The sequence below is a fragment of the Oryctolagus cuniculus genome, chromosome 2 (assembly GCF_964237555.1).
Source record: "Oryctolagus cuniculus chromosome 2, mOryCun1.1, whole genome shotgun sequence".
NCBI classification, from domain to species: domain Eukaryota; kingdom Metazoa; phylum Chordata; class Mammalia; order Lagomorpha; family Leporidae; genus Oryctolagus; species Oryctolagus cuniculus.
In genome coordinates, this window is record NC_091433.1 from 158,854,592 (window position 1) to 158,874,740 (window position 20,149).

A 20,149-nucleotide genomic window follows, 5' to 3' on the forward strand; every position below is an offset into this window, starting at 1 on the left:
TTCATAATGCTGTGATTGAAATGTAGTATTTAATGGTGAAGCCCTCTTGCAGATGATGAAAATACTATAGTTAAGAGTGACAATTCCTTGGAATTGAGTTGAAATGGTTTGTCTTCTATTCCAGTATCCAAAATTGTAAAATAAGCACTTGAAGCCAGAGTTATTGACTAAACCTTAGTAATTTCTAGTTGAGGATATAACGTATGTATCAATTATTAAAATAAACTAGGTCTTGAACAGATTTTAAGTACTTCACTTGTTTTCCTCTTTAAACATTTCATTTTCGATTTGTGGTAGTCATTAAAGTAGCTATATCACTATAAGTTTTACAAAGCATATTTCCTTTCCAAATAAAAGCCCTTGGTTTATTTTTATGGTAATTGTTAATAATTCTATTTTACATTTTTGTCTCCTGAATCTTTTGGGATCTCTGAAGGTGTGTGTGTTGAGAGAGAGCGAGCGCGCGCACATGTGTGTTTAATTTGATGTAATTTGGAATTTAGTCCATAAATTTTTTTTTATAATTTTTAAAGATTTATTTATTTATTTGAAAGAGTTAGAAAGAGGAGAGGCAGAGAGAGAGGTCTTCCATCTGTTTGTTCACTCTCCAATTGGCCACAACAGCTGGAGCTGTGCCAATCCAAAACCTGGAACCAAGAGCTTCCTCCAGGTCTTCCATGTGGGTACAGGGGCCCAAGGACTTGGGCCATCTTCTACTGCTTTCCCAGGCCATAGCAAAGAGCTGGATTGGAAGTGGAGCAGCCGTGGCTCGAACCAGCGCCTATATCAGATAACGGCACTGAAGCGCAGCCCCCCCCCCCCCCAATAAATCTTTTTAAACTAAAGAAGATGTAACCATTTTATTAATTAAAGATTTATAGAGTGAACATTGATCTGCAAAGCAGCATTAAAATAATCCAAATCTTCCAGTCGCAGGTTAAAAATAGATTGTATTTTAATGCTTTATCCTAATCCTAATTAAAGGTCTTTGATAATTGTGGGATTAAGTTAGTGATTTCTTTTAGTATGTCTGATTGGCAGCAGATTCATTAGAAGGAAAACTATGTTTCTTGAGAAAAAGCTCCTTTTTATCCCACACCTGAGCTTGTGTCTTTATGGTTCTTTTACAGACACCTGGTATTAGAGCACGACCCGCAAGACTTCAGTGGTTTTGTGAGAGATGTATTTCAAGTAATCAGGTTTGTATTTCATTTCTAATGCCTCCAGCTCCTAAAACTGTGAGCAGAAAGAAGTATCCTCCATGTTCTATGAACATGAGGGATTTGGGGACAGAGAACACTGTGTTATCTTAGTGAGTTTCCAAATTGGCAATAGCTTATTTCTTATTCCTGAGATGTAGCAGAAACTGTAAAAGTATTCTCCTGAGACCTGAAGATTGTAACTTGCCTCATAGCACTTGTGGGTTTGAGCAGGACTGTAGCTCCTGGAGGAAGCTAGATGGAGCCCAGTGAACTCTGCTTTCTCTCTCCACTACCAATCTGCTAACTGCATGCCAAAGAAGACCTTCAGGACTGGGGTGGCATATTTTTATTCATGTAAGATAGAGCCAGTGGTGTTCTCTGCCCTAAATGCCTCCGAGTTCTCAGAAAGTGCTGTTTCCTCAATGACACAGTTATTCATGTTGTGTTCTTGTCTCCAATGAGCCCTTCAGCCCTCCAGCTTTAAAAATAAATTGTTTTTTCATTGTGGTAAAAATATATACTCATAATAAAATTTGTCATTTTGAAGTGTTTTCAAACATACATTTCAGTGTGACATTAAGCAAAGTCTCATTGTTGTGTTCTGCCCTTTTGAAGAATAATTATCTGCCCCTTCGGTGAAGCTTATTTGAAGAATTATTCATGTACTGTTTGCCAACTTTAAGATTTTCCTATATACATTGTAGATCCACCTGTTTATGTTTTTTGTTGTTGTTAAGGTTGAAACTCTGGAAAAATTAGTGGAGCTGACACAGAAGCTGTTTGAATGTGACAGAGACCAGATGTACTACAGTCTGCTGAAGCTCTACAGTGAGTGATGTGGCTGTTCCTACTGCTTCCGTTTAGTTAGACTTCTGAAGGCAGTGGTAGAAAAGGAGAAGCTTCAGGGACTGTCCAATGTAGAGCCTTCCACAGACGCTCAAGTAGAGATGAAACTGAACTTACCACGGAATCTTTTGTGTCATTAGACACTGTATAAGCTTCATCATTTCTGACATCTGACCGTAAAAATGAGAAGATAAAATCTTTAAAATCTTTATCAGAGCTGCAGAGTTGAATAGGGCTTTTTGTGGAGAACTGTTCTTTTTCTTCTTTTCATTTAAGTCCTCAAGTAGAATTATCAGCACTTCTGTAAATTGGTAACCATCAACATATTCATGTGTATAGATCTTTGTGCACAAAGGTGCACATCTATATATAGATTTCATGGTTAGTTTCATTTTCTCAATTTTTTATTCAATTACATATTACTTTTATTTATTTATCTTTTGCCTACAAATGACTAATACCAAATATGTGTACTTTATACCTTATTCTTTGTCATTACCCTTAGTTGTTTCCCTATGATGAATTCCTAGTATTGGTATTATGGGTAAAAAGTAATTGATATTTCTGTTATCAGGTAGTGCTCAAGTGCCTTTATAGAAGGGTACATACTTGGGAGCTCTGTAGTCTCTTTTGGGGTGTTGAGGTTGAGGAAACACCTACTCATAGAATAGTAAGCTTTCCCTTTGTGCTTTAGATACTTGACTTAGATTTGTTATCTTTTTGTCATGGCAAATTTTACTTCACCACACATAGCAGTGAAAAAGTTGATTGATTTGTCTTTTTGAACTTAATTTGTTAATTTGTCTTGTATCTTGACATATTCCAAATTTTGGTTACATTGAAGTAGGCACTTCACAATGTAATTCTTGGATGATGATCAGATTCTTGAACACAGTGCTGACGCTAGTATTAAATGTATAGAATAAAAGCCTTATGCTTTAAGCATTTTTTCCCTTAAATTGTGGATTATAACCTGTGTTTGAGTACCCACTCAGCCCTTTATCTACTTTTTCTTCCTTTGAAGGAATTATTTTATGTTTAAGTTCTAGTTTTATGTAAACTTCAAAAAAAATGAAATTTTTTTTGACAGGCAGAGTTAGACAGTGAGAGAGACAGACAGAGAGAAAGGCCTTCCTTTTTCCATTGGTTCACCCCCCAAGTGGCCGCTGTGGTCAGTGTGTTGTGGCCAGCGCGCCGCACTGATCTGATGGCAGGAGCCAGGTACTTATTCTGGTCTCCCATGGGGTGCAGGGCCCAAGCACCTGGGCCATCCTCCACTGCACTCCCGGGCCACAGCAAAGAGCTGGCCTGGAAGAGGGGCAACCGGGACAGAATCCGGCGCCCCGACCAGGACTAGAACCCGGTGTGCCGGCGCGCCGGCGCCGCAGGCGGAGGATTAACCTAGTGAGCCACGGCACTGACCAAATACTGAATTTTTATATGCAACTATGTCTTAGCATTTAAAGTAGTCATCACCACAAAAATTTACAACAACAACCAAAAAAAACTTCAATAGTTACATAAAGTAGTCCTTATAGAAGCCTGTGTAAGCATTTATTGGTGGGGTGGGGAAGAAGTCTATGAAGCCCTTACAATGCCAGGCATTATATTGGATACTACAGATAGAAAAGTAGAGCTCTCCTGAAAGATTCATAACCAAGACTTAAAATTCAGGGTGTAAGAATGTATAAGGCATGATAGTAGTCAAAAAGTATGAGGGGCAGCCAGCCACACAAACTTCTTTTTTCTATTCAGATGGACTTTTCATAACTTTTTTTTTTTTTTTTTTAAAGAAACAGCGGGAGATGGTGTTTAGCCTAGTGGTTAAGATGCTTGTGTGCCAAATCAGAATACTTGAGTTCAATAACCATCTCCGGCTCTTGACTAACTTACAAATGTCGACTCCAAGAGGGAGCAGTAATGGCTCAAGTAGTTGGGTTCCTGCCACCCATATGGGAGAGACCTGGATTGAATTCCCAGCTCTTGGCTTTGACCCAGCCTGGGCCAGCCCTGGTCATTGTGGGCATTTAGGAAGTAAAGCAGCAGATATGAGAACTATATATATGTCTGCCTACCTCTCAAATATAAAAATAACAATTTTTAAGAAATTAATGATAACTTATTTTTCAAAACCAACAAAAAGAGAAAACTTCTAGATTCATTCTAAAGTTTTGTTTAAGGATAAGCAGTCTCTGAAGGTTAATACAATTTCCTTTTTCATCCCCTCTACCTGCTCTGTTAGACACCTGCCTCCAATCTCTTCTTGCTCTCTGTTTTATCCAGTAGTGTGCGGAGCTCAGCTGGTTTTGGGTGGCCTCTCAGGAGTCTGGAAGCCAGTGGAATACTTCTAGGGAAGTCTTTTTCATAACTTCCCACCTATAGTGCTGTAAATAGATAATCTGGTTGTAGTAGTCCTAATTGTTTCCTTACCGCAGAAAAAGTAAGATGTCCCCTTTGCTGCCCCTCTCCACTTTGCCCCCTGACTTGGGTCACTACTTTAATATTGTTATATGTTGATGTATTTGAAAAGGAACATATAATAAGGGATGGAATGTGAAATGCATTTATCTTATACTTAAATTCTATATTTTAGATTGTAGATTTTTGACAGATGTTTTATTTGACCCATAAGAATTTAAAAAAAAAAAAAAAAAAAGAGAGGCCAGCGCTGTGGCACAACATATTAAAAGCCCTGGCCTGAAGCACCGCCATCCCATATGGGTGCCGGTTCTCTTCCCAGCTGCTCCTCTTCCCATCCAGCTCTCTGCCTTGGCCTCGGAAAGCAGTAGAAGATGGCCTAGGTCCTTGGGCCCCTGCACCCGTGTGGGAGACCTGGAGGAAGCTCCTGGCTCCTGGCTTCGGATCGGATTGGCACAGCTTCAGCCATTGCAGCCATCTAGAGAGTGAACCAGTGAATGGAAGACCTCTCTCTCTGTCTACCTCTCTGTAACTGTCTTTCAAATAAATAAAATAAATTAAAAAAAAAAAAAAGATTTTACTTATTTGAAAGGCAGAGTTAGAGAGGGAGAGACACAGAGAGAAATCTTCTGTCCACTGGTTCACTCTCCAAATGAACCACCAATGAAAATGAACCAGGAGCTGGGCCTGGCCAAAGCCAGGAGCTTGGAACTCCACCTGGGTCTCCCACATACGTGGGCCATCCTCCGCTGCTTAGCCAGGCACATTAGCAGGAGCTGGATCTGAAGCGAGTCAGCCAGGACGTGAACTGGTGTTCATAAAGAATGCCAGTGTCATGGGCAGTTAGGACTTAACCCTCCATGCCACAGTGCAGGTACCAGGAACTTCCTTATGAACTGTTGTTTTTCTTGATGTGATTTTAGTCTTTGAAAGTGGTTGGACTGTTAGAGTATTTGTTTATTTTAAAACAGTACCTCTAGGCCGGTGCCGTGGCTCAATAGGCTAATCCTCCGCCTTGCGGCGCCAGCACACCGGGTTCTAGTCCCGGTCAGGGCACCGGATTCTGTCCCGGTTGCCCCTCTTCCAGGCCAGCTCTCTGCTGTGGCCAGGGAGTGCAGTGGAGGATGACCCAAGTCCTTGGGCCCTGCACCCCATGGGAGACCAGGAGAAGCACCTGGCTCCTGCCATCGGATCAGCACGGTGCGCCGGTCGCAGCGCCGGCCGCGGCGGCCATTGGAGGGTGAACCAACGGCAAAGGAAGACCTTTCTCTCTGTCTCTCTCTCTCACTGTCCACTCTGCCTGTAAAAAAACAACAACAACAACAACAACAACAACAAAAAAAAAGTACCTCTCACAAACCTATACACAGTGTTTTTGTTAATGACAATATACTACAGAAATGTAGCAGATAGTTAGATCAGTGGTCTACTACAGCTACCGCCCATACCTTTTAAATACTAGCTGTTCTACAATGGCTTTACTGAGTGAATACAATGTGGTAGTTATTCATGAACTATTAAAAGAATCTGTCATAATTCAAACTTTAGTGCTATCATTTTCAGTACATTTTGACCTTTCATTGTGACAGGCATAATTAGCTTCTAGAACTTTTAACAAACATTACCTGAATGAAATAACTTGCTTGCCTTTGTAAGGTATATTCTATTGTTTTCTAAGTGACAATATTGTCATCTTAGCAAACGTTTTCTTATGTTCTAAACATTTAAATTTCTTCACATATACAAAGCAAAAGTTAAAAATCAAGCTGCCTTACATTTGTAATTTGCAAGTATGTATAGCCATTGACATTTCTTTTTGTACCATGTGATCTTTTCCCTCCATTATTACACAAGGTAAATGAATGTATTCTAACTACTAAAGATTCAAGTAATATAATAGAGTACTTGCAAAATGGGAAAATGTCATTGCTTCCACCCCTTCCCCAAACTTCCTGAGGTAACTTTGTCAATTGGCCATTCTTCCAGTTCCCTCTCTACATTTATAAATATATGGGTTTTTACTTTACTCTAGTTTAGTTTAGTTTACTATTTTAAAGACAATTAGAGATCTTCCATCTGCTGATTCACTCTTCAGATATCTGCAACCACGAAGGCTGACCCAGGCCAAAGCCAGAAGTCCAGTCTGGGTCTCCCACATTGGTGACAGGGACTCAAGTCTTTGAGCCATCATTTGCTGCTTCCCAGGTGTGCTTTAGTAGGTGGCCGGCGCCAGAAGCAGCGCTGAGACTCAAGCCCGTGCCCTCTGAGGCAGCCTGTGAGCAGCCCAAGCAGTGTGCTGGCCACTGTGTCACACTCACCCTTATACCCATAAATGTTTTACCTATGTGGTCCTCGTTTTATTTTATATTCTATTGGGATTGGTTTATTCTCACCGTATTTCATATTCTACACTGTGTTCTGTGGCCTCCGTTTTTTTTCACTTAACAATTTGAAATAAATTCACAAGAAAAGACAAATACTTCTTTTTCTCCCTTTAATTGCCAATTTTAAGTGCTGATGACTTTGAAACCTCCAAAGTTGGTGACTCTTTTTTTTTTAATTGAATTCATGGGTTTAAAAAATATATTTGTGTTTTAACTTGTTTCAGTCATTATTCTTTCTATTGTCCAAACTGTCCATCTTTAACCAGTGGGAACCCCTTCACATTGGCTCGACTGATGTCTGATGCACCCCCTCAGCTGTAGTAGTAGCTCCATGTTTTCAGACGTGATGAGACAATACAGTGTAAAAACTGTCAGCCTGGGGCTGGTGCTGTGGCGTAGCAGGTAAAGCCGCCACCTGCAGTGCCAGTTATCCCACATGGGCCCCAGTTGAGTCCCAGCTGCTCCACTTCCGATCCAGCCCTCTGCTGTGGCCTGGGAAAGCTATAGAAGATGGCCCAAGTCCTTGGGCTGTTGCAGTCATCTGGAGAGTGAACCAGCAGATGGAAGGCGCTCGCTCGCTCTCTTATCCCTCTGCCATTGCTTTTCTTACTGCCTTTCACATAAATAAATAAATGTTTAAAAAAAAACTGTCAGCCACAGAGAACATGCATGAATTCCCCCTTCTTACACCCTAGTCAGAGAGCCATAAAAGAGAGTCCCACTTTGGAGCTCTGAAAAGTTAATGGAAAGCTCACATTATCTTTAAATTCTGTTTTCCATGAACTTGCTGAAGCCCCTTCATAGGTCTGTTCTTGTAAAACTCAATACTAGTGTCAAAACATCTGGTGTCATGGCCCCAGAGTTTTCAGAGGTCATTTAGAACACTTCACCCTTGTGTCTCTTAATGAGGGTGCTGTGAGTTCCCGTAAAGTGATGTGGTTACAGGGGCAGAATGTCCAGTCCAGCTTTCTGGGCATTTTGACTCCTAAATAACAGGTCTGCTCAGTATTGTCTCCGTGGAAGGATTTTAAGCCCATAGAGATATTAGAAAAGAAAAATGTGGCCCTTTGTACTTTTGTCAGCTTTACACATTTCGACACACTGCTTGGTTTGATTGCCTCAAATTCTTGTTTTGTATCTGGCAACCCGGGTACATTTCCAGGAAATGTTCTCCCTTTTAAAAAGCTAATTTACTGAGCTGTTTTATGCCATATAACACAAATTCTCCTCAGTATTGTGAAATATTTCCTTTCCACAAGTTTGCTTGTCTATGTTAATAGTTTTGCATCTCTGTGATGTCTTTGTCCTCCCAAAGTAGAAGCTTTTTATATCATTTTGTGCTCCTTTTAAAAGAAGAAATTATCTTCCAGAGTTCTTCCAGTCTGAAGGCACAGAGCTGTAGAGTGTCCACCCACCTTTTTTCTTCATTGTTTGGAATAATTTTGTTCCCTTAAAAATGAAGAATTTTTAAAAGTACATTAGCAGGATTGTTACCAGTTCTTGGAAACCATCCCTGTGTCTTCCCCATAATCCACAGGTAGTCTGGCAAGGAGCAGAAGTGCTCCACTTTCTTCCTACCTCAGAATAAAGATTCTTTGGTTTGCATTTTTTTTTTTTTGACTCAAATAAGTCTTACACTTTCACATACTTGAATTACTTGAATTTTGCATTATATAATTTTTTGAAAGTTTATTTAATTGAGAGGCAGACGGAGCCTCCCCCCATCTATTGGTTCATTCCCAAAATGCTTGCCAAGATCCCTCCCTGGGGACTCAGTTAGGCTGAAAACATGGGTGACTGGAAGCTGGGATCAGGAGTGGGGCTTAGTATCAAACTCAGGTACATCAGTATGATACATGGGTGTCTTCTCCAGCATCTTAACCACAAGGCCAAACTCCTGCCCCATGTAGAATGAAGGAACAATGCAAATTAGCTTATGAGAGTCCTGTTGTAAAAATTGGTTGTAAATTTTAGGGTTTTCATATTTTTTGGAATGATGATATTATCAAAGTAGATCCTGTACTACAAACCCCCTTTCTAGAGCTCATCCCTATACAGTGGAAATAGTTCTCACATGCATTTGCAAATTCCTAAGAAGATATCTAAAACAGTATTTATTTGCACTTTATTGAGTTTGGCATCATGTAGCATTTTTCATATCTTGCTGTAATTTTTCACAAGCAGAAATTAATTTATTAAATGGACTTGGCCAAATTACCATATAGAAGTAGCTGGGTTTTCTATATGAACTAATCTGCCGATTGACACCAGATTTCCTATCCCCTTTTGATACTTACTTGGTCTGATTTCTTCTTTAAGAATATATAACCTGATACACGACATCAAGGAAATTCAAGTCAACAGAGGAAACAGTCCTCTGTATCCAAATAAGTAAAAAGTGTTTGTAGATTTGTCACTTTTAAAGAAAATTCTGAACACTTTGAATCATTTTAGACCCACAGTTTTGTGTACTGTATAATATACATGTATCCATCATCTTTGCAAAGATTAAAGGGCTTACTTGAATTGTTACCTGTTTTTAATTTTTATGTTGGTGATAGGATATTTCTCAGTTACTTTAAAAAGATTATCAGCATGACTTTTAGAGTGTTCAATAAAATGTGGGGTAACAGATTTTTGTGTTTTTTAATAAATAAGTTGTTTCTATGGCTTACAATTTGAAAGGTATAAAAAATTCTCTTCCTCGCCTTTGGGTGTAGTCACTTTCTTTTCCCTGAAGGCAACGTTTGGAATAATGTTTTGTTCAGCATTAAATAAGGAAAAGTTGTAAACATTTTTCACAAATTCTATTTAGCATATTCATTAACTTCTTTAATCAAATCTACAGAAATAAATGGTAACTGGCAAAAAGCTGACGCTGTCTGGAATAAAATGCAAGAAGAAAATGTTATTCCTCGTGAGAAGACATTACGATTATTAGCAGATATCCTTAGAAACAGTAATCAGGAAGTTCCATTTGATGTTCCAGAGGTAATTTGTTTTTAACGTATGCATAACATGTTGTTTGCAGTATATCACTGGGGCCTAGCAAGCCCACTTTCATGCTGGGGAGATCACTGAACTTACTAGATTTGGGTTAACTAAACAATTGTGTTTTAAAGTTGTGGTGTGAAGATGAAGCAGGTTCCCTGAGTTCTTCATCACCCTCACCTTTGGAAACTGATATCCAGAAACATGTGTTGAAAGCCTGCCAGATGAAGAGGAACAAAGGTAAGCACTCTCAGAGGTGCCTTTCTGGTAGACTGACAGGCTCCGGGTGCTCTAGAAGAGAGATGGAACTTAAATTGCAAATATGGATTGCTTTTTTCCATACTTTACCTTTACAACATTTTGGGACATTTGGCAGTATTCATCACCTGATTGGTAGGTAATAATAGAGACTTACTCTTATTTTTACAAGATATGACATTGGTGTTAAGAATTTATCAAAAAATAACCTTAATTTTTGAGATCCATATGAAGTATTGAGGGGTGAAAAAATCAAGATTTTTATAATTTATTTTAAAATATGAGGCTAAAGAAGCAAATCTAACAAAATGTTAATAATAAGTATTAGTTGTGGGAAATGAGTAGTATGTGGGAGGTTCATTATACTGTTTTTAAGTCCTTTTGAAAAAAAAATTTTTTTTTTGACAGGCAGAGTTAGACAGTGAGAGAGACAGAGAGAAAGGTCTTCCTTTCCATTTGTTCATCCCCCAAATGGCCACTACAGCCGGCGTGCTGTGCCAATCTGAAGCCAGGAGCCATGTGCTTCCTCCTGGTCTCCCATGCGGGGGCAGGGCCCAAGGACATAGGCCATCCTCCACTGCCTTCCCAGGCCACAGCAGAGAGCTAGACTGGAAGAGGAACAACCGGGACAGAACTAAGAACAACCGGGACTAGAACCCGGTGTGCCGGCGCCACAGGCGGAGGATTAGCCTAGTGAGCCGTGGCGCCGGCCATGAAATTTTTCATAATAAAACCCATTTTTATTTGAAAGCAAAAAATGACTTTAGGCATTGACTACCATGCTGATGTGTGCTGATCAGTCAAGCAGTATCTCAAGAGGGGGCCCTGTTTCTCGCTCTCCTTTCCATTCTCCAGTAAACTTTCATGAGGACATTGCCTCCTTTATTATTAAGACTGCCTTAAAATTGTTATAACCACCTTTTACCTTCTGGTAGGAAATTGCAAGTTGAATCCCTTGTATTTATTTAGATTTCCTTTTATCCTCCCCAAATTATCTTTTACCCATGTTTCCCTATGTTTGTTAATTTCTTTCTAGAAAATGCTTTAATTCCTTCCATTTTTATCTGGATCTCAAATATGCTTATGAAAATTTAACTGTTAAGGAAATAAATACAGCAGGTTTCATTTTTTTCATTTTAGTATTGACAGTTTTGAGATCTCTTTGGAAGAAAGAAAATCAGTTTGGAAATGTATAGACCTTTGTAATTTCCTACTTACTTAACATGATGTAGTAGTTAGTATAGATATAAAGGTATACCTCTATTAGGATTTTAATATGTAATTCTCATTTATCTAGTTGATTTTATCTTATCAATTCTTCAGTCTCAGCACTTTTCTGTGTTCTCAGGATTCAAATGCTTTCAACAGACGTGAATGTTTTAAAACTGAATGCTTGCATGAGCACTTAGCTGATACTTCAGTTTCCTTAAATAGAGACTGCACTTGTTCCACCAAAAACACACCCATGAGAGTGGACTTAACACTTTGCTTTTTTTTTTTTTTTAAGATTTATTTATTTATTTATTTGAAAGTCTGGGTGATGCAGAGAAAATTAGAGCTACAGCAAGAGAGGGAGAAACAGAGAGAGAGATCTTCCATCTGCTGCTTCACTCCCCTACTGGCTGCAACAGCCAGAGCTGCGCCAATTCAAAGCCAGGAGCCAGGAGTTTCTTCCAGGTCTCCCATGTGGGTGCAGGGGCCCAAGGACTTGGGCCATCTCCCACTGCTTTGCCAGGCCATAGCAGAGAGCTAGATCAGAAGTGGAGCAGCCGGGACTTGAACTGGCAGCCATATGGGATACTGGCACTGCAGGCAGTGGCTTTACCCACTATGCCACAGCACTGGCCCCAACACATTGCTTTTAATACCAATTAATGTGAAGAACATGGCTTTGAGAAAACAGCCAATAAGCCCACATAGATTTATTTTGTTAATTTTAAATATTCAAATGGTATTTATTGTATATCCTCTTCATTCAACAAACTAATGAATGGTATGCATTGTGTTGGGAAATAGACAATGATTATGTTATATTTTAATTTCTTAGCCTCCTTGAAAAGAATATATTTGCAGGTATGCTGTTGTGGCATGACTTAAAGTATTTAGTCAAGATAAATACTGTTTGTGTTTTTATTTTCTACTTTTTGCCAGTGTCCTGGCACATGCAGGTCTTCACAAATATAAACTGTGATGCAGGGTTCTTGGCAATTTAATGACTGCCAGATATTGTTCTTTGAAAGGCTTGTTTATAGTATGATGAACTTGTGCTGTAGTTACTTGCACTTGCCTAGACTGCTCTCCTTAGTTAAAATGCAAATATTAATATTGTGATACATTTTTTTCTCAGAATTAAGCTTGAAGGGATAAATAAGTTTTGATATTGCCACTTCAGTTCAATGGAGGGACTAATACAAATTTCCCTAACTTCTGTGTACAGTCATAACAATCTTTGCTTGTTCTGAGAACTCTTAAGTAGCTCAGAACGTTCTTTCAAACATTATTTAATTTCGTGTTCTTTTCTAGTTATATGTTCTTACATGGAGCCTTCCTTATATCTGTGAGGGCCACACATGATAGTTGTTCGTTTATGCCCCATCTTTATCATCATTTGTTTTATGCATACAACAGTGGATTATCGTTTCAGTTAGCTGTTTATAGCCTGGCAATTTTATTTCAGAAAAGTAAGTGACTGAAAAGTGTAGTTACTTCTCTTTTGGTAACATCTTTTCATTCTCTGACAGTTATTGTGAACAAGTGAAATAAAACTGTTAATCAGTCAAACAAATGTTGCTTGGTTTACTTGTTAGATATCTGTATATTTGAAAATTGTATGTTTTTGTATAAGTCCTGTCGTAGCCAAATAATTTGATCTCCTAATTTTAGAATTATAGGCTATATTCACTCTGCTGCTGCTGTGCGGAGATGTTAGCCATTGTAACCACCCACTTAGAGATTAAAGATTGCTTTAATGTGAGTCTTCTGCTCCCCTCAGTCTAAATTATACCTCTGGTTTATGTGGACTTTAATATACATTTTTGCAGTTTATTTGGAAACTTTTGATAAGCAAATTCAAAAGAACTATTTCTCTTTTTTATTGGTATGAAAATAATTTCTCAACTTAAGAAAGCTAGTATGCAAATTAATGCTAAAAAGAAATATTTTTGGTACCATCCAGTTGGATTAAATAATCATTTTGAAAACTATAACTTTGTCTTTGAAAGATTTGCAAAGTGGCACTTGTCTGCCTGCCACATCAATGTATATGTTGGTAAAATGGTCATCGTGTGTAGATATTCAAAGAAACAAGTAAGTTTAGGCCTTTGTTTGTGCTCCCCTCCACCACATCTCCCCTTCTTGTAGCCATTCCAGAATAATGTCATCTCATTTTTTGTTTCATTTTTCTCTTGCAGATGCATATAATATTTTCCTGAAAGCGGAAAGGCAAAACATTGTGTTTAACAGTGAAACTTACAACAGTCTTATAAAATTACTGTTGTCAAACAATGGTTTTATACAAGCAATGCAAGTGAAAGATTTGTAAGTATTACTTATTTATTAAACCTCTCATTTTAAAACACTATTGGGGGCCAGCCAGCGCCGCAGCTCAGTAGGCTAATCCTCCACCTAGCGGCGCTGGGCACACTGGGTTCTGGTCCTGGTGGGGGCGCCGGATTCTGTCTTGGTTGCCCCTCTTCCAGGCCAGCTCTCTGCTGTGGCCCGGGAGTGCAGTGGAGGATGGCCCAAGTGCTTGGGCCCTGCACCCCATGGGAGACCAGGATAAGTACCTGGCTCCTGCCTTTGGATCAGTGCGGTGCGCCGGCCGCAGCGGCCATTGGAGGGTGAACCAATAGCAAAAAGGAAGACCTTTCTCTCTGCTTCTCTCTCTCACTATCCACTCTGCCTGTCAAAAAAAAGAAAAAGAAATATATTTAAAAAAAAAACCACTATTGGTTACCATTAGGATTTTTCTGATGGTGTGTTACTGTAGTGACAGTTGCCTGACTAGCCTCAGCTGCTCAATAAACGTCATATGAAAATCTTAAATAATTTTATGAGTTCTGTAACACATAAAAAATTTTCCCTTTACTAACCACCTACAGTGTAGTCCATTCCGTTTCTTTTATATACCCTTCTGAGTCATTTAAGATATCCACGTATTCTGTTTCTAAAATGGAATTTATGTGCCTTTTGTGGTAAATGGTGGTAGCCTGATACAATGAAGATACCAGGAACATTAAATTATTATTATTTTAATTTATTTTCATTTGATTTGAAAAGCAGAGAGACAGAGAAAGATCTATCTACTGGCTTCTCTCCCAAATGCCTGCACCAACCAGGGCTGGGTCAGGCCAAAGCCAGGACTCCAGAACTCAATCTGGGTCTCTGACATGGCATGGCAAGGACCCAAGTACTTGGGCCATCACCTTCTGCCTCCCAGGATATGCGTTAGTTGGAAGTTGGATTAGAGCAGAGCAGCCAGGACTCAAACCACGCACTCTGATATAGGATTTGGGTATCCCAAGTGACGACTTACTAACCACTGTGTAAATGCCCGCCCAGGGACTTGGAATTAGATTGGAACTTGAATCCTATTTGAAGTCCCATCTCTGAGCCTCAATGTTTCTTCCACATGATGAACGCATGATAATTTTACCTAAACATTATGAGTATGAAGGATTTAAAGGAAACCTGGGCACTTAGCATATCTTATATGCCCTTTGTGAGGTGTTTTTTTTTTTAGTATATTATTTATTTAAAGCTTTTTTTTTTTTTTTTTGGGTGGGGCAATGGGTAGTGCTTTTGTTTTTCCCCTAGATTAATATACTTTACTAATCAAAATGAGAATGAAGTTTTCTTAATGTATTGTTATCTGACTGCTGTTTCTAGTTACTAATCAAAAGGACCTAGAAAGGGATAGATCAAGGGTACCTGCTTTGGAACCTAGACTTGTCTTTGATGGGTCAGTATCTCTATTTTCAATGGGAAAGTAAAACTTTTTCTTATATGTTGTGAGTTCTTACCTATTCTCTGTAGCTTGGAAATTCTTTAAGTCATAGTACTTTTGGAATATTAGAATCCTCAATAGGAAATGGGTGCATGCCATTCTTTCAGGTCACTAGAAAACCTAGTGTTTATACTGGGGCTGTTGAAGTTGTGCATTATAGAGCTGTATTTACTGTTTGTATTCCAGTAAGTTTTTTAAAAGATTTATTATTTGAAAGTCAGAGTAAGAGATTGATTGATTCCATCTGCTGGTTTACTCCCCAGATGGCTGCAATGGCTAGCACTAGGTTAGGCCGAAGCCAAGAGCTTCTTCCAAGTTCTACACTTGGGTGCAGGCACCCAAACACCTGGGCCATCCGCTGCTTTCCCAAGCACATAAGCAGGGAACTGGATCTGAAGTGGAACAGCTGGGACTCAAACCAGTGCCAATATGGGATGCTGGTGTCACAAGCAGAGGTTTAACCTGCTATGCCACAATGCCAGCCCCTGATCTATCTATTTTAGAGAGAGACTATTGGGGTGGGGGTGGGGGTGTGTGAAGTGACAAGGCGAGATCTATCTGCAGATTCACCCTCCAAATAACCAAAACAGCCAGGTCTGGGCCAAGCCAAATTCAAGAGCCAAAAACTCCATCCCTGTCGGCTACATGGGTAACAGGGGCACAAGTATATCCACTGCCTTTTCTGGCACATTAGCAGGAAGCTGAATCAGAAGTGGAGCAGCTGTGACTCAAACATAGGATGCCAGTGTCAAAAGCAGCAGTGTAATCCTCTGTGCCACAATGCTGTGCCTCCCCCCAACCCCCAATTTAGGTTTTTCCTGTACTCTGTGTCTCAAGTGTGTTTCCTCAATTGCTAATTAAACTACAATACTCAGTATGCCCTCAATTAGTGTCTTAGAAAATTTGACATTGAGCAGTGCCCTGTGAACTGTAGCCACTGTGGTCAAGGGTGTGTTTTATCTTCTAAAACTACCTCTCTCAGAAAATTATTATGAAATTCTTTATCCTGGTATTACTCAGAATGATCAGAAGTGTTCTGAAGTGACAGTGACTTGGGAGAAAGGGAGACAGAAAGAAGACAGGAGCATTTTGTGTTGACAATTGGATGTGACTAAGTGAGGCAATAGACGCAAAAAGAGAAAACTGCAAAGCCCCGAGTCCTGAGGTTGTTCACAGAGACCTCTGAAATGCTTCCCAAAAGTAGTATTAAAAGTTTCCCCCAGCCTACCCCAAAGGTTCTCAGCTGGTGCAGGGCCCAGGGATGCGCATGTTATTGAATGCCCTAGGTGATTCAATCATGCGTTAGAGATTTTGATCGCAAACCATTAATAAAGAATTGTACTGACATATCACCCGTAGGTATAATACATAGTCAAAAAAAATCCACAAAATATATTTTAAAATACAGGTTTAAGTGTTTATGCTTTACATACCCTAGTGTATTCATGCAGTATGTATGCCTTTCGTTGAAGACCCCACTGATGTAGTTTCCAGACTGCAAGACACACCCAGTTCATGGTCCATATGGCCTATTTGGTGAGACAGAACCAGCACTTTTCAAAATGAAATAGAAACTATCAAAGCATTTCATGTAACAAAGCACAACTTTGACATCAGTTTGTGTGCATGTATGTGTCTGTGAACTGGGATATAGTGTCACATCATTCCTGCTGTAGTCTTACCATGGTTCTTTTTTTTTTTTTTTTTTTTTTTTTTTTTTTTAAGATTTATTTATTTATTTGAAAAGCAGAGTGACAGGCAGAGAGAGAGAGAGATTACTGTGGATCTTTATCTAATAAGTTTGAATGCTGACATAGGAGATAGCTATAAACATGATCCTTCTATTTGCCCTTATATTCACAATCTGCAAAATGTAGGCTTATCTTCTTTCCTTCCCTTGCTCTTTAGATCTTCATGAAGCCTTTCTGAGGTATAATTGACAGAAAAACAGATGTATATATTTAATTTGTATATATCTCAATGAATTTGGGGATAAGTTAATAGAAAATGGGAGCAAAAGATAAGATTATTTTGATGTAAAAAAATGAAATATGTGCATAGTTTTTTCATTTCAGTGTTTTCCATGATCTTTTTTTATATAAATAGTTATTTGAAAGGCAAAGCAAAAGATAAAGAGATTTTCCAACTGTTGGTTCATTCCTCAAGTGCCTGCAGTAGCCAGTACTGGGCCAGGTTGAAGCCAGGAACTCCATCTAGGTCTCCCACATGGATGACAGGGTCTCAAGCACTTGGGCTGTGCTCTGCTGTGTTCCCAGGTACACCAGCAAGAAACTGGATCGGAAGTTAGCAGTCAGGATTCAAACTGGCACGCAGTATGGGATGGCAGTGTCACAAGCTGCAGCTTACCCAGCTGTGCCACAGTACCAGCCCCTCTGTGAACTTTCTGATGACCCATGAAGCCGTCACCACCATAAATGCTATAAACATGCGTCACCTCCCAGTGTCTCCCCCGCCTTCTTTATTGCTACTACTATATTATTGAATTTTGCGTCTGTGATTTTAAGTATATTAATCACTGCTGTTAGCTGTAGGCATTATGACATATAGATCTCTAGAATTTATTGATCTCATAGCAGATCTTTAAACATCATCTCCCTCCTTTTCCTCCCCACCTGGCCCCTGGCAGCCATTCCACTCTGTTTCTGAGTTTGACTATTTAGAGTCCAGATATAAGTGAGACTTTCTGTATCTTGAGGGCACTTTTATATGAGTTGTGTTATCCATCTAAGTTTATTCTGTAGCAGCCTCCCCAGGTAGCTGTGTTGGCCCAAGACAATCCTAGGTCTAAAGCCTTAGATCAGTCTGGAGACTGGATTCATATCCGTTCTGTGTAGGATTGTATCTTGGGTTAGCTGGGAATGTATTATGTAACTTCTGTAGCTTCATTTCCTAGTTCACTGCCAACATTAGACTGGGTCATCTGTTTCCCCTTCAGCTCTGTATCAATGATCAGAGTAAACAAGAATTATTTTTTTATGGGTAACTTTATTGTAACACAGTGACCAAGTGAACCCCTATAGCAAGTGGCAGTTCCATTAGTAGTAGTATTCTAGCACCCTTTTTTTGAGTCCATAAATAGCAACCTGTTATAATTACCTAGTTAATGTCACTGGTTCAACCTCAACAGCAGTAGTTTTCCTGGGAAATAAAGAATGCCAACTTTGTTTTTATTGTACATTTGATGTCTCTAATGTGCTTCAGATGCACTTGACCTCTAGTGAGTTTTCTTCGATTTTTTTTAACAAGGTCAGTTTACCTTTCCAACAAGTAATAGAACCTCAAAAATAACATAGCTGCCTTTTAAAAATTTAAGAAAACATTCATTTTTAATTTCTTCATGTTTTGAAATCAAAATTTACCTATGATTGATTCTGTCAAAGGAGGGAAGCTGCTTCCAATCTCTGATAATATTATTTGAAAATCTTGCAACAGCAGTCCTTTATCTTTTGATAGTAACACTTTATTTTCCCTTGTCCCTGTTAGCTTTCTATTTCTTCTATCTAGAAATAATGCTGAATCTATCCCTGATGGTTTTTACTGTGCAACCCAGTTTTGTTATCCAAACCTATTACAAATTATAATCTCTGACCAGTGTCCTGTGTATTACGTATGCACAATCCACGCATCATTCATCTCTCTGAAATGTCTAATATGAAACTCCCTGTAATACAGTCTTCTTTCATGGAGGTGGATTAATTTTTACCTTGGATTATATGTTCGAAGATTGATACCCTTTTCCCCTGTAATTTTTTCCTCTCTATTCTGGCAATTCTACAGATAGAAAGAAAATGTCTAGGTGCCTGTGCTGTCCAGTTCAGTAGCCACTGGCCATAAGACAGTATTTGAATTTAAATGAGTTATAATTCAATATAACTAAGACTGTATTCATTTCTGTTTCCCTGTCGCAGTAACCATATAGTACCATGTGGCTTGTGGCTGGCTCTATTGGACTCCCATAATCACAGGAAGTTTGCTTTGACAGTTCTAGACTGTCCAAGGTTTTTTCCAAAAGGAAAGATCAAAATTAGTCAAAAGTACATTTCTTGTCTCATAGCATATTAATGATTCCAATGCAGAGATCTCTTATCAGTGGGTTGTTTAGTTTTCCTCCTTTTGCCACTTTGCAGTATATTTTTATTGAGAGTGGTCAGTTTCTACATATGTAAGATAAATGACTATGTAATAGATTTGGAGTTTTCTGTTGTTGGTATTTACCTTCACTTTCATATTTGTAACGAATAGTCAGCTTTTTGAGATGGGAAGAGATTATTGAAAGAGGGTGCTATGTGTTTTAAAGTTTTGGAAAGCTTTGTAGGTTACGCTTTATCACTTTTAAAACAAGTTTTGTTATCCCATGGTTTTCGAATTTTAGGTAATATTTTTAAGTAAGTAAATATGGCATACTGTATATAATAATATTGCCATAAGAAGTGAGCTTTTAATAGTGTCTAATTTTTATTTAATCATGCCAAAGATTGAGAAAGTAAATCCTTTGCTTTCTGCAGTTTATAGTCTCACGCATACGTTGTTGACTTAAGAGCTTTGACAGATGGGACAAAGGGAAAAACATCAAACTGAGCAAGGGGTGCTTTGTGGGATTAAGAGGATTGGTGGCGGAATAAGGAAATCCTGTGACCAGGGACTGCAGGGGTGAACCCTAGAGACTGGAAGTGACTGAGAGGTCAGGTACACCCTGGTGTCTGGAGGATTTTCTTGGGATTGATGAGAATAATTCAGCAGTGCCCCTGCTTCCCTCACAATCTGCTCAGTTTGTGTGTTCGTGTTGGCAGACCAAGGTCATCACTGACCACCCACGACAAATGGCAGCGATGGCTTTTGCTCCTTTTGGCCTTTGGCGACTTCCTAATTGGAAGGTGAACCCCGAGGGCATCAGAGATGCGGAAGTTTCCTCACAGGAGCTGTGCCGTAGCATAGCACACAAAAATCACCTGCCGTTTGCTTTTGAGCTTTTTTGTTTGTTTGGGCTTCTTTTTTTCTCCTAAATTCTGTAGGTTTTAGTCATA

General features: G+C 39.2%; 1 protein-coding gene across 1 annotated transcript in view; it reads left to right on the forward strand.

Moving 5' to 3' along the window:
- LRPPRC (leucine rich pentatricopeptide repeat containing) overlaps positions 1–20,149 on the forward strand; it is a 110,183-nt gene that overhangs the window by 75,912 nt on the left and 14,122 nt on the right. The window contains exons 26-30 of the mRNA XM_008254465.4: positions 1,131–1,199; positions 1,940–2,030; positions 9,699–9,841; positions 9,973–10,081; positions 13,510–13,636. Of these exons, the coding sequence (XP_008252687.2) occupies positions 1,131–1,199; positions 1,940–2,030; positions 9,699–9,841; positions 9,973–10,081; positions 13,510–13,636 (539 nt within the window). The remainder of the gene's footprint in view (positions 1–1,130; positions 1,200–1,939; positions 2,031–9,698; positions 9,842–9,972; positions 10,082–13,509; positions 13,637–20,149) is intronic.